Genomic DNA, 15,954 nt, shown 5'->3' on the forward strand with positions numbered 1-15,954 from the left:
AAAAAGAGACTACAGTAAACACAGATACTAGTTTACTGTAGTTTCTGTGTTTGTTGTGTTTACTGTAGTCTCTTTTTACTGTGTGTTTACTGTAGTCTGTTTACTGTAGTCTTTGTGTATACTGCATTTACTGAGAGACTACAGTAAACACAGATACTAGTTTACTGTAGTCTGTTTACTGTACGTTTACTGTTGTCTCTTTTTACTGTCGTATGTGTTTACTTTGTTTACTGTACACTTTGTGTATTTTATTTACTGAGACACTACAGTAAACCTAGTTTGTTTACTGTAGTCTGTTTTACTGCAGTCTCTGTTTACTGTGTTTACTGTAGTCTTTGGGCTCTATTTTGATGATCTTGGTGCAAGGCGCAGGGCGCAAAAGCATTAAGGGCGTGTCCGAATCCACTTTTGCTATTTTAAGGATGGAAAAATCTGCTTTGTGCCGTGGCACATGGTCTAACAAAGTTGAGCTTTTTCTCTTAATGAGTTATAGGTGTGTTTTGAGAATAAACCAATCAGAGTCTCATCTGCCATTTCCTTTAAGAGCCAGTTGTGTCACGCTATGGCGCATTTGCTATTTACATGGCGGACTTTGTAAGTGGAAAAATTTAACGCTTCTAGCGAGAAAACGGTTAAACAGACCATCTGCAGCGCAAGAATGAGCCTCCTTATTCTTTACTTTCACTTTCATGGATATGGAAACGGTGTTGTACGCATAGACATCCATTAGCCTATATAATTTCAATTGTTGCAAATGAAAAAATGAACAGCAATAGCGAAGTGTGGTCAAAAAACTGAGTTATATCCAAACACACATGCTATTCCCATATGATCCAAAACCTGACAGGTGAACAAATCTAAGCTTGTTTTAATAAAACTAATATAAATATGCATATAATAATTAATACTGCTAATAATAATAACATTATACAAAAGCAAATTGTTATGAGTAAACTGAAAAAGGCCCAAGAGATGAAGGCATGGAGGCAGTGGTTTTTATATTTATGTAGAAAATAATCATTTTGTAATATTTAATTCTTTTTCATTTAGAAAGATCTTTGTGTATTGCTGTACATCCTGCGCGTGTTAAGCAATGTTTAAGCGAGGCGCACAACTAACACGCTCTGCACTGAACACTGCACTGCCTCAACACGCCTCCTTTTTTTAGACCAGAACGCCTATGAGCGCAATTGCATTTGCTATTTAAACGGCGTGGTGCAAAAACGTCAAAATGACACCTGCGTCGAGCTGAAACTAGCAAATAACAATTGCATCGCGCCATGCGCTGCATTGCACTGGGTGTATGATAGGGCCCTTTGTTTATTGAGAGACTACAGTAAACATACAGTAAACACAGAGACTACAGTAAACATAGATACTAGTTTACCGTAGTCTGTGTTACTGTAGTCTCTGACACGCAAGTGTCGTTTTGACGTTTTGCACCACTCTGTTTAAATAGCAAATGCATTTGCGCTTGTGTGCGCTCATAGGCGTTCTGGTCTTAAAAAAGGAGTGTTGAGGCGTGTTGCTATTTTGAGGAACTAAAATAGACTGCACAAAAGACCATCTAAGAGCAGGTCTAAAGTCCAGTGCAGAGTGCGTTAGTTGTGCGCCTCGGTTAAACATTGCTTAATACACACAGGATGTACAGCAATACGTATATATCTTTACAAATGAAAAAGGATTAAAGGAATAAAATGTTACAAAAATGATTATTTTCTACATAAATATAAAAACTACTGCCTACATGCCTTCATCTCGGGGGGCTTTTTCAGTTTACTCATGACAACACAGAGACTACAGTAAACACAGATACTAGTTTACTGTAGCCTGTTTACTGTATTTTACGGTAGTCTCTGTTTACTGTAGTATTTGTTTACTTTGTTTACTGTACTTTTTGTGTATACTGTTTACTGAGACACTACAGTAAACAGACTACAGTAAACAGAGACTACTTTACTGTAGTCTGTTTACTATGTTTACTGCAATCTTTGCACATACATCGCACACAAACTACAGTAAAAACAGAGACTACAGTAATCTACAGTAGTCCGTTTACGGTGTTTATTGTAGTCTGTTTACTGTATATTTACTGTAGTCTGTGTGTTTACTGCAGTCTATATTCAAGTTTTCTTTCGATAGTGCTTTTCACAATGATTATTGTTTCAAAGCAGCTTTACAAAAGGTGTACATTATTGCCTTACAATCAAAATCAGAAAATTTAAGTTATTAGTTACCATAATTTGATTACCTACAATTAACTAGTAACTAATAGCTTTTAACAGTCAAAGTACATTAACCTGCAGTTCTATAGTATTTTGAGGATGTCGATGTGTACATGTTCAATGAAGTCTATTTGTGTATCAAGTGTATATTCTTGGGTTTAATCATTTTTTTCTTTTTTCAATGGTGCAGATACTACATTCAGCCCCAGTGGGTGTATGACTCTGTCAATGCTAAAATACAGTTACCTGTAGAGGAGTATTTTCTGGGAGTCACACTGCCGCCTCATCTGTCTCCGTTTGTGGAGGAGACTGAAGGAGATTATGTGCCACCGGAGAAACTCAAGCTCATGGCCCTGCAGAGAGGAGAGAAACCACGTGAGGGTTTTACTTACTGCTTTGAAGAGATGCACAGATTGCTATTTTTGTGGCTGATTTACCATTTCCAATTTTTTTTTGTGTTTTTTGGCGGGGGTGTGACCTGTCTATAAAACTGGTCATTTTGGATCGAGTTTTACCATTTTTGAATCCATTCAGCCAATCTCTGGGTCTGGCGGGAGTACTTTTAGCTTAGCTTAGCATAAATCATCACTTCCTGATAACCTTTTTAACATTTTTATAATGAACTTATTACAGTAAAATCCCATCTATAACACAAGTTCAGTGCTGAGTAGACTAGTCAAGATTACTTTGATTTGTTCACTGATGTCTTGTGCATCTGTCAAGTGACTATTTCCATTTTAAAAGTCTGATTCATATACAGCATTTAATTGAATCATTTAATTTCAGTTGGCTTTTTTTGTAGCTTATAATAAAACAACGAAGCAAAAGGTTTCGTTAAATTTGAAATAACGATCACTGTCAGAGGCATTCGCCCCAACCACCTCCCCATCATTCTCCCTCCCTTTTCAGATGGGATGGCGGGCCAAATCAAAGATTACTATGGGCCAACTTTAGCCCGCGGGCCTACTTTGGGAATCTCTGGTTTAACCTATTCAGTTGTGAGCAATTTTTTTTAATCCACATTGTCAAAATCGTGCGCTTGTGTTTTTATTAAGCATTTTGATGAGATATTCCAAAATGAGCAAAATATAGGTGGATAGAAACTACGCAAAAAGTTTGACGCCTCTGTGATATCATAATCTTCACTGTGGCTAACAACAGACCGCCTGGTTACCAGTTTGATCAATCAAGCAAAGAAACGGATTCCAGTCCCTGGCCAGTCGTTCGTGCATCTCTACTGTTTTGATGTGTGAATGTTGAACGATTGTTAACTTTACAAACAAACTCTTCACAGAAGCGGAAGAAGACGAGGAAGAGGAAGGAGATGAAGAAGAGGAGGATGAAGAAGATGAAGAGGAAGATGAGCAGAGCGAGAATGAGGAGGAGGCAGAAGATGAAGCAAATCTAGCTGAAATGGAGGAGAAGAGATCTCAGGGAAAGGTTAGTGAAGACCGTAAAAAATATGGACGTGGTATCCGTGACATCACCCATAGGTTTCTGAAGAGCACAGATGAAGCTACAAGTGGGCGTGGCCAACCGTCGCCATTTTATTTGCATGTCATCGCACTGACTGGGGATGAACAAAAATGGGCTGCTAGCATTTTCGTTAGAAGGGGTTTTCTTTGGGAGAAACGCTTAACACTTCTTTACCTGTCACTCATTTGTGTTCTAAACACTTGTGCTTGGTTGTACACTATATCAATAAAGTGTTTAGTCTTTTAAAAACACTGTTGTAATACATTGAGCCACTAAGCTTGAAAACATGAATTACTTCCAAACACTTAAAATATAGTGTGTGTTAGTGAATGCAAGGCTATTTATGAAATCCAGGGATGAAACTGTATGACGACGCTTCAGATGACTGTTCAAGAGCCTAAAGCTAATCAATCTGTCAGATTCTGGATTGCATTACTGGTCTAAAGATAATTATAAATGATAAATGATCTTAAATAAAACAAATACATTTATAGAGATGGTATTTACGCAAATAAGAATTTTACTCACCTGGGAAATGGAGGCAGCTTAAATGGTTTGTGAGCACAATTAAGTGCACACAGCATGCCATATTGTCTGCTAATTGTTAGAAATGTTTCCAAAAGGCAATTGAATGTGTAAAGCCACATAAAACAAAACAAAAATACAATGTATATGCCGAGTTCAGTGACTAATCAGCTGAGGTGACATGACCGCAACCAGCCAGAACAAGCTGTCACTCAAGTGGCCACGCCCCTAAATGATGATGACTTAATATAACTTAATATCAATGAAACGAATGAGTTATAAACAAATTCACCCCTTCACAGTTGTCATTATGTTTAATATTAGCTATATACACCAAGCAGTTCCGCTTGTTGACTCCAGTATTACAGAAACTACACACAGTAAAATATTTAAGTCTGTTGTATCATATCTGTTAATATTGAATGCTTATTTACTCACCTTCAGGTGACTTATTCAAGAGGTGACTTATTCTCATGTAGATCATTAAAGAAAATTTATAGATCTATGGTCATTTACAAAATGTAAATTAGCTGCTACCAGCACTTATACACCTTTACACATAAAGGTGGCAGAAACAACCAAAACAGGGTTTTAACAGTGATGCCACAATACAACCATTTCTGGTTTCTCAAAGAACTTTTAGTAAACAAGACATGCTTAGTTTGAAGAGCAATTTCTAAAACTAAAGCCTTTTTGACTGTCAAGTACTGTTTTATTGTATCAAAAGGTTCCTGGGGATTAAAAGTTCTTCATGGAACCATTGATGCTAATTAAAAACCTTTTAAGAGTATAGAGTTAAAAAAAAAAGTCAAAACAGAATTAATTGCCTTGTGGTTGTTTTTTTTCTGAAAAATGCCTGAAATCATTTTGGAAATATTTAGTATTAAAGAATTATTTGATGAAAAAATCTCCGTTTACATTTCACAGTGCAGCTCCAAAATATTCATTTGTCGTCATTTTAAAACTTTGCACTTTCCCACTATGCTTCAAAACACTAGTTTTTGCTATTTTGTAATTAAGTTGTTAATTATTTAACTATGCAGGTTAACTTTCGGGTTAGCTGTGCTTACATACAATAACTTTACCATTACTTTAACTAGAAACTAATAGCTTTTAACAGTTAAAGTTATGGAAACTGATAACAACTGTTCTGGTTTTGATTTTAATGCATTAATGTGCACATTTTGAAAGCTGCTTTGAAACAATAATTATTGTGAAAAGCACTAGTTAAACACTAAAAAGTAACCATGAATTATTTAAAATATAAAAATATAAACGCATGCATAATGAATACTGTTCAGAGTAAATATGTAAATTCATTTTTACATAAATGTTACGCTGAATGGTGGACTGAAATTTATTTCACCCTTGTTTAATTTTTTTTCCCAGAAAAGGTTTAGAAACATTGTAGTTGACCAAGTATGCTTTTTATGTAAATAAAATCACTTTTGCTAATTTAATTTGATTTGATTGAAAAAAAAAAATCCTAATTGGTTGTGGTTGTTCCTCAGAGCCTCTCAGTAAAGGTGACCCCTGGTAAAGCTAAAGCAGAGAACCGTGTGAGAGCAGCAGAGGAGGAGAAAGCAGAAGAGAAGAGACTGGCCATTATGATGATGAAGAAGAAAGAGAAATATCTCTATGACAAGATCATGTTCGGCAAGAAGAGAAAAGTCAGAGAGGTAAGACTGATTAGAAATGGATGCATCAGTTGTGTTATAATTGTGTGTATATGTGTGTGTGTGTGTATATGTGTATATATATATATATATATATATATATATATATATATATATATATATATATATATATATATATATATATATCTATCGCATTTATTTATTTTTTAAAAGATACTAGAGGTGTGGAATATTTACAAAACAAATTTATCTAGATATATTTTGGAGTTTATTTGTAATGATAATTAAACAACATTTTAAGTGTTTTATGCTGGTAACCAGGCGGATGTAGGCCCGTGTTGGATAAATAAAGGGTCGCTGTTTTAATGAGTGATTCATTAAATTATTAATTCGATCGGTTTGTTCATAAAATCTCGGGTTATGAAATGATTATATTTTCCTAATAGCAGCACATGAGCTCCATCACTATTGTGATTATTGATTTTAAGAAGAGCATTTGTGTCTCCGCAACATTGTGATGTTTTGTTCCTGAACAAAATGTGAATCAGTGATTTAGTGGTTCATTTGTACAGCCACTTTGTTCATAAATGAGTTGGGTGTTTTAAACAAATCATTTGAATCAGTGATTTAATGAATCACTCATTAAGACAAGAATGTGCTGCCATCTTTTGGCAGATTTGATGTTATTCATCCATGATGGGCCTAAAGGTTGGGACACACAATATGTCAGTCAGTGTTTTGCTTTTTCTCTCCTTCTGCATGTTGTTCATTGTGAGCTCATGTTGGAGGGAGTTTGCTGTTATGTAGAAGCAGATTTAGCTATCGGTGAAAGAGCACTCTGTCACTGAATTGACAAAACTAAGATGACGCAAGTCAAGAGGGAACCAATATAAGCTAGCTGTCATTTTGTTGCATTTCTTAAATATCTGAAAATGATATGTATTAGAAGACATATTTGCATAATTAAATCACTTTGTGGTGAGCGAGAAGTACCGTGAAAATTGGGGATGCAGGGTTTTGAGCAGAAAAGGGAAAAATGTGTAAAAATATTAGCCGAAAAAAGACTATGCTGCGCCGCACTGCCCAGCAGTGATCAGTACGCTGGTTTCACTCTCCCTTCAGCCGTAATCAGTCACTGGGCAGTTTAAAGTGGCTTTTACACTGGACGCAGAAAGCACTGTGCTATGAAATGCATTAATTTCTTTGCACCTTGAAAAGGCCAGTTTGTTGCTGCATTGACCAAAACGCAAGAGCAGCAGAGCACACTGTCAACAATAGCCATTTATTCATCCAAAGATGCATAATTAATTTTTGCGCAAAACTGGAGAATCACAAAAAGCATTTGCTAATAAAGCACCGTTTCCATCCAATGAGTCCAAGAGAACAAATCTTCACGTCCAGATAAACTGGCGCCAAATATCAAAAGACAAATGGATTTACATATGTCCTAGTACACACAATGTGCGCAGTCATGTCATCTTCCTTTTAGAATAATCTCCACTCGCGCTAAGCTCAGCTTAGAAGATTTGCGTATTCTGCTGATGCATTCCATCAAGGATGGTCGTCACTTGTTTCTCGCATATAACATTTAAAAATGTTCTGACCTCATCGTCCACCCAATCATAGCCGTCACTTTCCACAATTTTTATTATCACATAATCTGTTGAAACAAAATCATGTGACTTTTTTTTTTATGCGCCATTGTTTCCATTGTAGTTTATGCACATTTTTGTCTTAATGGATAAAAAATTTATCATGTGCAGTTATAATTTTTTTTATGCACATTTTCAAATTTATGCTCATCTTTCCAAATCCATCCAGGGTATTTGTATGCGATATTTCAAAATGCCCATAAAAGTAAGTCGATGGAAACACCGCTACTCTTGCATGCGCTCAAATAGCTCAATATTTTGCTGTGGATATTTCTCTCATGTGCACCTATACTTATCTAATCGTGAACCACACATGCTCACAGGAAAAGCAAAGTCTGCTCAAATAACGTGTGGACTGGACATTTCTGTGTAGTGATTATTCCTGCTGCTTGCAATAGTGCTACTATGCTCATGTAAACACTGGTAAAATTATGCCTCTCGACTCTTGATTCACCATCATAAACATGTATTAGTGTTAAATCAGTGTAATAAACTTATTGAGTTTATTAATTAAAATATCTTACAAATGTATATTATTTATTGAAACAATAAATTATTATGAAACCGTTGTGGTTTTCGGCCGAGTGCATCCAGAAATTTTGGTTATGGTCTAGAATTTTCATATCAGCATCCCTAGTGAAAATAGTACATAAACGCTAGGGGTATAACTGATCACGATTGATTTGTACCCGCAGATTCATACACATAAGATTTTTTTTTAAATTTTTTTTTTTACTTAATCCTGAGAGATTGAGTCTTTTGTGTTAGTTATGAAGTTACAAACAGTCAAAAAACACAGTAGTACTGGGATTACAATTTATAGTTGCTTATGATAAAGAATGAAATCACTGTTATGTGCAGTTAACGACGCTCAAATAAAAGCTGTAGGTAGCAATTACATTATTTAACCAAAAGGTGGCGACAACCAGCCATCAAAAAATACGCCACTGAACAATTCCTCAACAATGACACATCTAGCAATAAAACATGAAGTTTTCTGAATGAATAACTGAATTGTTTATTGAAAATGAGACTAAACATAAGGCATTGCACAAATTTTAACAGTAGATTTCTACATTTAGCGTTGTCAGCTACAATAGCAGTAACAGTGAATTCTTCACAGTACTGAATATTTTACAATTTATTTTTATTCAGCTGATTATTTATTTTTATTTTGAACAAAATTACAGCTAAGGCCTGTTTGTCTAAACCAAAAGTGTCTTGCAGTGCTGTTTTCGTAATGTCTCCAGATGATAAATTGTCTCCACCCCTTTTTGGTTGAAAAAACGGTCCCATCCTTGACTAAAAAGCCCTAATGTGATCTGAACCGTGAGATTTGTGATCCATTACACCACTAATAAACGCTGCTATGTTTACAGTTTGTATATGTGCAAATCTAGTTCTGGTTTCCCTTTGTGGAATTACAATACAGATACTGCCACCTGCAGGTGTGGAAAGCTGCATCCTCTTACGGAGCCTCAGAATATACATTAGACCAGGGGTGCCCAGACTCGGTCCTGGAGGGCAGTTGTCCTGCATAGTTTAGTTTCAATTTCCTTCAACACACCTGCATGGAAATTCCTAGTATATCTAAGCTGCGTCCCAAATCGCATACTTATGCACTATTCTACGCCATTTTGTAGTATAAAGAGTGTAAGTAGTGCGTTCACACTCAAAACTCTAAAAATAATGAGTGCACTTTAATTACCCGGATGATGCACTCATTCAGCCGGTAAAATTAAGTGTGGAATGGACACTTCACGCACTCAACGACCGCAGGTTTGCTCACGTAGAGGAAAGGGCGGAGCTATCGGGCGCACATGTTGGATAACTTTAATTATTTTGGATTGTGAAAGCAAAATTCTCCTATGAGAGTGATTATAGCGCCTCCCGATGGTGAATGCGGTTATACTCATGGCAGGTATTATTTAATAGTTTAATCATTTATTTCACTAATATGGCAACTGGCAAACGTCATCAGGGAAAACGGTTTGAATTTCAGCTTAGTAAAAAAACATTAGTGCTCCATTTGGGATGACACTACATATACTATGCTGTTGAGTGTGTAAGTGCATAAGTACATAGTGCGTGAGTGTATAGTGCATTTGAGACGCAGCTCTAGTAAAGCTGTGGTCGCACTATAGTTTGAGCTTGTGAAATTCTGTAGTTCTGTAGTGATTTTGCAGGTCAGAGTTCACGAAGCTTGAACTTTGCAACGTAGCGAACTGCGAACTTGACGCACAAGCTTCTGTTTCCAGTCTGACGCATTCGCGTGCGTATATGAATGGAAGTCTATGGGGAGAAAAGTGCAGTGTGACTGCAGCTTAAGAGCTTGATTAGCTGATTCAGGTGTGTCTAATTGGGGTTGGAACTAAACTTTGCAGGATACTGGCCCTCCAGGACCGGGTTTGGGCAAACCCTGCATTAGACATTCATCATACATTAGACATCAGTATTTGAAGTGCATCAAAACCTTGCATCAAAGTTGTCCTAAAACTAATTAACAACACCCTCTCTTGTCATCACAATTTTGAAATACTTGAATGATCCACTTCAAATGTTGACTGCTGTATATTCTTGTTTCAGTTGGCAGTCGTCTGTTTCTGTGTTTGTGTGTTGTTGTTTTTGTTTTTTTTGTCAAGATACAACTGACAAAAGCCAACAACACAGTCTGTTTTAATCACTGCTAGTTCTTTTGACCTCAACTTGTTGTGTCCCGAGCTTAAACCAGCACAAAATATCAATTAATTATGGCTAATGGCATTAAGATGGTAATATTGCACACCACTTGTTGCAAAGTGAGTGCTTTGGTTAATGTGTTAATGATCCAGTGCTAATGTACAACTAGCACAGTGGCTGCCAGAGCACTTTAAAAGGTGCTTGACCTACATTTGGCTCATTATTTAAGCTCCAGTGACCTTCATGGTCTTCATTGTTCATGAATCTACCGAACACCTTCCAACAGGCTAACAAACTGGCTGCCAAGAGGAAAGCTCACGATGACGCCAGCAAAGCAGACAAGAAGAAGAAGAAGAAGTGCTAAAGGACTTATTTTTATATGTAATAAATGTGCTTTTTCTCAGTCAAGAGATTTGAGCAGTGTTTGTTATTTCAGCTCACAATTTCATCATATGAAGGGACAGTTCACCCAAAAATGAACATTTCCTGATTGTTTATTTGCACTCAAGTGGTTCAAAGTTTTATGAGTTTTATCGATCTGTTGAACACAAAAGAAGATATTTTGAAGAATGTTGGGAAAAAAGCAGCCATTGACATCTATATAGTGGGAACTAAAAATACTGGAAGTCAATCGCTCATTCGCTCCACATTCTTCACAATATCTTCTTTTGTGGAGAGAAACTCAAACAGGTTTGGAACTAGTGAGGGGTGAGTGAATGATGAAAAAATTTTCATTTTTGAGTGACTGTCTGTTTAATGGAGATTATCGACGATTCAGTGACTATCAGGCTTTCATGCTGTGTTTCTTGCCTTGTTATCGTGTCAGTCTTACCTTTGACACATTTCTAATTAAAAAAAGATGATGATTACTGTTAATGGGTTTGAGTTTCATTGTTTTTATTCTCTTGTAAATGTTTCAGAGTTTGTGAAATTAAAATTAGTTTGTTACGTTATTGAAAGTTTTGCAATTGCATTTAGAGTCAACTTGATTCAAATAAACTGATATGAGCACTGCGCATATTTCTGTCAACAGAACTACAGCAATATATTATTCTGCTTTTTTGAGTCCTTTAATAAGAAGGTCATGAATTATTAGATGTTATCTACTAAGTGGAACTACTAATAAAGCCATCGCTATCATGGTTTCCATGAAAGTATTAAGCAGCGCACTTGTTTACAACATTAATAATGATAAAGCCCTATTCAGGCGCCAGTTGTTTCTCATGGAAATGTCTGTAGAAGAAAAATCTCCACAGCTCCTCAGTGATTAAGTGGGAATACAGCAGAGAAAATAAGTATTAAACGCATCACCATTTTTCTCAGACAAAATGTTTTTAAAGGTGAAATCAAATATTTCATATTTCTGACTTGAAAATTTCCTCAAATGTTGGTAACAACCAAATCCATATAGGCAAAGAAAACCAGTCTAATTAGCTTACACATTAAGTTATGTGTAATAAAATGAAATGATGCAGGGAAAAGTATTGAACGCATGAAGAAAGGGAGGTGTAGAGAGGCAGTGAAAGCCCAGACAGCAGCTGAAATCTCTCAGTAGTTCTTCAGCAACCCTCTGCCTTTCATCATTGTAAATGAATATTAGCTGCTTCAGTCCAACATCTACATTAGCAAGATGATAAAGATAAAACCAGGGTAGACTTTTGAGCAAGACAATGATCCAAAACACAGCCAAGGAAACTCCAATGCTTTCAGAGAAAGAAAATAAAGCTGCTGAATGGCCCAGCCAGTCCCCTGCCCTGAATCCAATAGAAAATACAAAATAAAGATCAGATTTGATAGACGAGGCCCACAGAACCATCAAGATTTTTACACCCTGTTTAAGCCTTGAAAAAAATCACACCTGAGTAATGCACTATTTTTTTGTTTTGTTTTGTTTTATTTTTATGTTTGTATTGTTTTTACCAAAATCTGGTTCAATTCCATGTCAACAGCTCCTTTAAAATAATTATTCCCTGGAAAATCATGACATATTCAATGCTTATTTTCCCTGTATTTATTAATCCTACAAGCCTAAAAATGCGTGTCTCACATATTCATCTGTCAGATGCTAATATTTTTGTCAAATTTTAATATGAAATCGCTCAAGCCCCAACCATAATCAAACTCATACTATATTCAAATGGGGAATACATTACCTGCGACAACAGCCAATTACATTGACCAAAACACAACCGAAAAAGACTACTTTTGACAGCAATAGTATACTGTCAATAATATGCAGAGTGCACTTCACAGACGCAAAATTTGTTAAAATAAGTGTCCTTATAACTTAACGGCAGTTACTAAACTGTTTTTTGATTAATATTATTAGAAACTTGAGATGTGAATTCGGATGGCAATTAAGTCCCCATAAGCCCCCACACCCCAAAAAACAGGGAATTCAGATTTTTACATGGGTTATGAGATTTAAAATAAGTCAACATTCTCTGTTCAGATAGCAATAAAATCCTGTGTGTTCCCAGGGTAATGATTATCCCCATCCAAATAGGGCTTTATACTGATTTCTGAAGGATCATGTGACATAGAAGACTAATGAAGCATTGCTAACATGAGTAATATAGGTAGTATAATGAGTACTGTTCAGATTATGTTTCATTTTTACATAATTATTACCAATAGTCTTTGACCAGTACTAATTAATATTTAGGTAAATTGTCAAATAGATTACAATAGAAACGTTACTTTTTCAGTTGTTAGATTTAACTAGATAGTTAAATAGATAGCTAGTTTTTACTGTATCAAGTAAGTGGAGCCTTTCTGAACAAAGGAAAAGATCAAATGGCATGCTTGATATTGAGATGATGCTTTGTTCTGTTATCAGATTGTTCGTATTTGTGTATAAACTTGATATGTGGTGTGTGTCAAAATACGAATGACCTGAGACTTTTTATATCATTGAAAGAAAGACCCTTTTTTCATGAATAAAGCTGTTTTCCGGTATCTGTGCTGTAAATGGGACTTAACACCCAAGGGCTATCTAGTGTATTATATACTGTTGATTCATAATACAAAAAAGTTCATTGACACTCCCTTCCCTGAGGACCCTAATGTAGGACATCACAACAGAAAGTGGCTTTGTAGACTCATTTCTACTTAAAAAAAAAAAAAAGGTTCTTCTAGTGTCTGTTATAAGTTTTATTAGGAACACCTTAATAGTACTGGGTTTGATTCCCTTTTGCCTTCGAAACTGCTTTAATGGGTACTGGAATTATTCCTCAGAGATTTTGGTCCATATTGACATGATAGCATCACGCAGTTGCTGCAGATTTGTCGGCTGCACATCCATGATGTGAATCTCCTTTTCCACCACATCCCAAAATTTTTTTTTGGGATTGGAATCTGGTGACTGTGGAGGCCATTTGAGTACAGTGAACTCATTGTCATGTTCAAGAAATCAATCTGAGATGATTCACGCTTTATGACATGGTGCGTTATCCTGCTGGAAGTGGCCATAAGAAGATGAGTACACTGTGGTCAAAAAGGGATGGACATGGTCAGCAACAATACTCAGGTAGGCTGTGGCGTTGACACGATGCTCAATTGGTATTATTGGGCGCAAAGTGTGCCAAGAGCATATCCCCCACACCATTACACCATCACTAGCAGCCTGAACCATGGTTAAAAGGCAGGATGGATCTATGCTTTCATGTTGATGCCAAATTCTGACCCTACCATCCGAATATTGCGGCAGAAATCGAGACTCATCAGACCAGGCAACGTTTTTCCAATCTTCTATTGTCCAATTTTGGCGAGCCTGTGTGAACTGTAGCCTCAGTTTCCTGTTCTTAGCTGACAGGAGTGGCACCTGGTGTGGTCTTCTGCTGTTGTAGCTCATCTGCCTAAAGGTTGGATGTGTTGTTTGTTCAGAGATGCTCTTCTGCATACCTCGGTTGTAACGAGTGGTTATTTGAGTTACTGTTGCCTTTATATCAGCTGGAACCAGTCTGGCCATTCTCCTCTGAACTCTGGCATCAACAAGGCATTTGCATCCACAGAACTGCTGCTCACTGAATATTATCGAGCGTGAAATTCACTTCACAATAGATATGAATTCGCGTCATGGGCGGCACTTTTGTCTGCCTTTATGTGCTTTAGGAATGCTGAAAAACAGCGTAGATTTGTTCGGCGCTGAGTCCACTAGATCCTTTCAGAGGTGCACCCAGCTCTGAAGAGTTGATCAACTCCTTCAGAAACTATACCTGGATGATGGAAGCTTTCAGCTGTGCTTCAGACTGAGCCCAGCCCAGTTTGATGATCTGTTGTCTGGTATCGACAGGTGGATTTCCACTCCAGACACCAACAACAGGCACTACGTCATAATCACACCCCTACATAAGCAAGCTCCTTATTGGTTAACGCGGCGTAAATGTCCGCTGAAGTTCAGATTTTCCAACTTGAGTGATCTGTGGCACGTGCACAAAATGCTCATCTAGCTTTTATATTGCACCACCTCATTTGCGCGAATCGTGCCACAGGATGTCTGTTTGCGTCTTTGCATTGACTTAACATGTAAATCACACTTAACGTTTCATCCGCGTCTGGTTTGAATGCAGTATTTTAATGACAGGTTGTTTTATAAATGAGGTATGGTATAAATGCAGAGATCACCAAGAAATATTTGTAAGATAAAGCAGCTGCATTGCAAAATTTCTGCAGTTTAATTGTTTTGTATGGATATTGGTGCAATAGCAAGGGAGCGTTGATGCTATTAGCCAATCATAACAATGACCATTTACAGTACTTACAGACTTTTTAATAAGCATGTCATAAATTACCAAATGTTATCTGCTATATTGTACTACTAATCAAACAGTCGCTATCATGGTTTCCACGAACATATTAAGCAGTGCACCTGTTTTCAACATTTATAATGATAAAGCCCTAATCAGACGCCAATTGGTCTCAAGTTTGACCAACCAGTTAATCAGCCGGAAGTTAATAATTCTGGATTTTCAGATTCAAATTAGAGAGGACTTGTAAAAACTATGGTCAGTCTTGGGAATAAAAGGACTTGCATTTAAGACGGATTAAAGTGGTGTGTACAGCCCCTGTTTGCTTCCTATGCTAATTGTTGTTAAAGTCCTTGAAAGTCCCTCTGAGAGTTGTGCTTTTTCCACTGGCGTGCTAACCATTAAACCGTGTAACCTTGTGGGAAAGTGTGAGGTGTGGAGAATGTCACTCTATTAGCATTCCTTTGTTTCTCATAGGCCTTTATAAAAATGTTGCCTTGAGACATTATAGAAGTACAACCCCAAATTAGAAAAGGTTGTGACAGTATGGAAAACTCAAATATAAAAGAAAGTAGAGATTTCCAAATTTACTTTGACTTGTATTTCACTGCAGACAATATGAACACGCAATACTTCAGGTTTTGTCTGGTCAACTTCTTCATTTGTAAATATACATCCTTTCCTGTCATTCAGACCTGCAACAGATTCCAAAAAAAGTTGGGACAGGAGCAAATTAGGGCTGCTAATCAGGTAAATTGGTTAAATAATGATTTGAAACGGGTGATGTTAACAGGTGATTGTAATTATCATTTGGTACAAAACCAGCAACAAAGAAAGGTCTAGTCTTTTAGGAGCAAAGATGGACTGACGACCACCAGTTTGCCAACAAATATGTGAGAAAGTTATTGAAAGTTTTAAAAACAATGCTCTCAAAGAAAGATAGGAAAACATTTGGATATTTCACCTACAACAGTGCATGACATCATTAAATGTTCAAGGAGTCTCCAGGAAT

General features: G+C 36.7%; 1 protein-coding gene across 1 annotated transcript in view; it reads left to right on the forward strand.

Annotated features, from left to right (window-relative positions):
• The window catches only part of pes (pescadillo), a 41,463-nt gene extending 30,393 nt beyond the window's left edge, over positions 1 to 11,070 (forward strand). The window contains exons 12-15 of the mRNA XM_056457404.1: positions 2,416 to 2,600; positions 3,520 to 3,665; positions 5,738 to 5,905; positions 10,481 to 11,070. Coding sequence (XP_056313379.1) covers positions 2,416 to 2,600; positions 3,520 to 3,665; positions 5,738 to 5,905; positions 10,481 to 10,558 — 577 coding nt within the window. The 3' untranslated portion in view covers positions 10,559 to 11,070. The remainder of the gene's footprint in view (positions 1 to 2,415; positions 2,601 to 3,519; positions 3,666 to 5,737; positions 5,906 to 10,480) is intronic.
• The last annotated feature ends 4,884 nt before the right edge of the window (positions 11,071 to 15,954 follow it).

This window comes from Danio aesculapii, chromosome 5 (genome assembly GCF_903798145.1).
Source record: "Danio aesculapii chromosome 5, fDanAes4.1, whole genome shotgun sequence".
Lineage (NCBI taxonomy): Eukaryota > Metazoa > Chordata > Actinopteri > Cypriniformes > Danionidae > Danio > Danio aesculapii.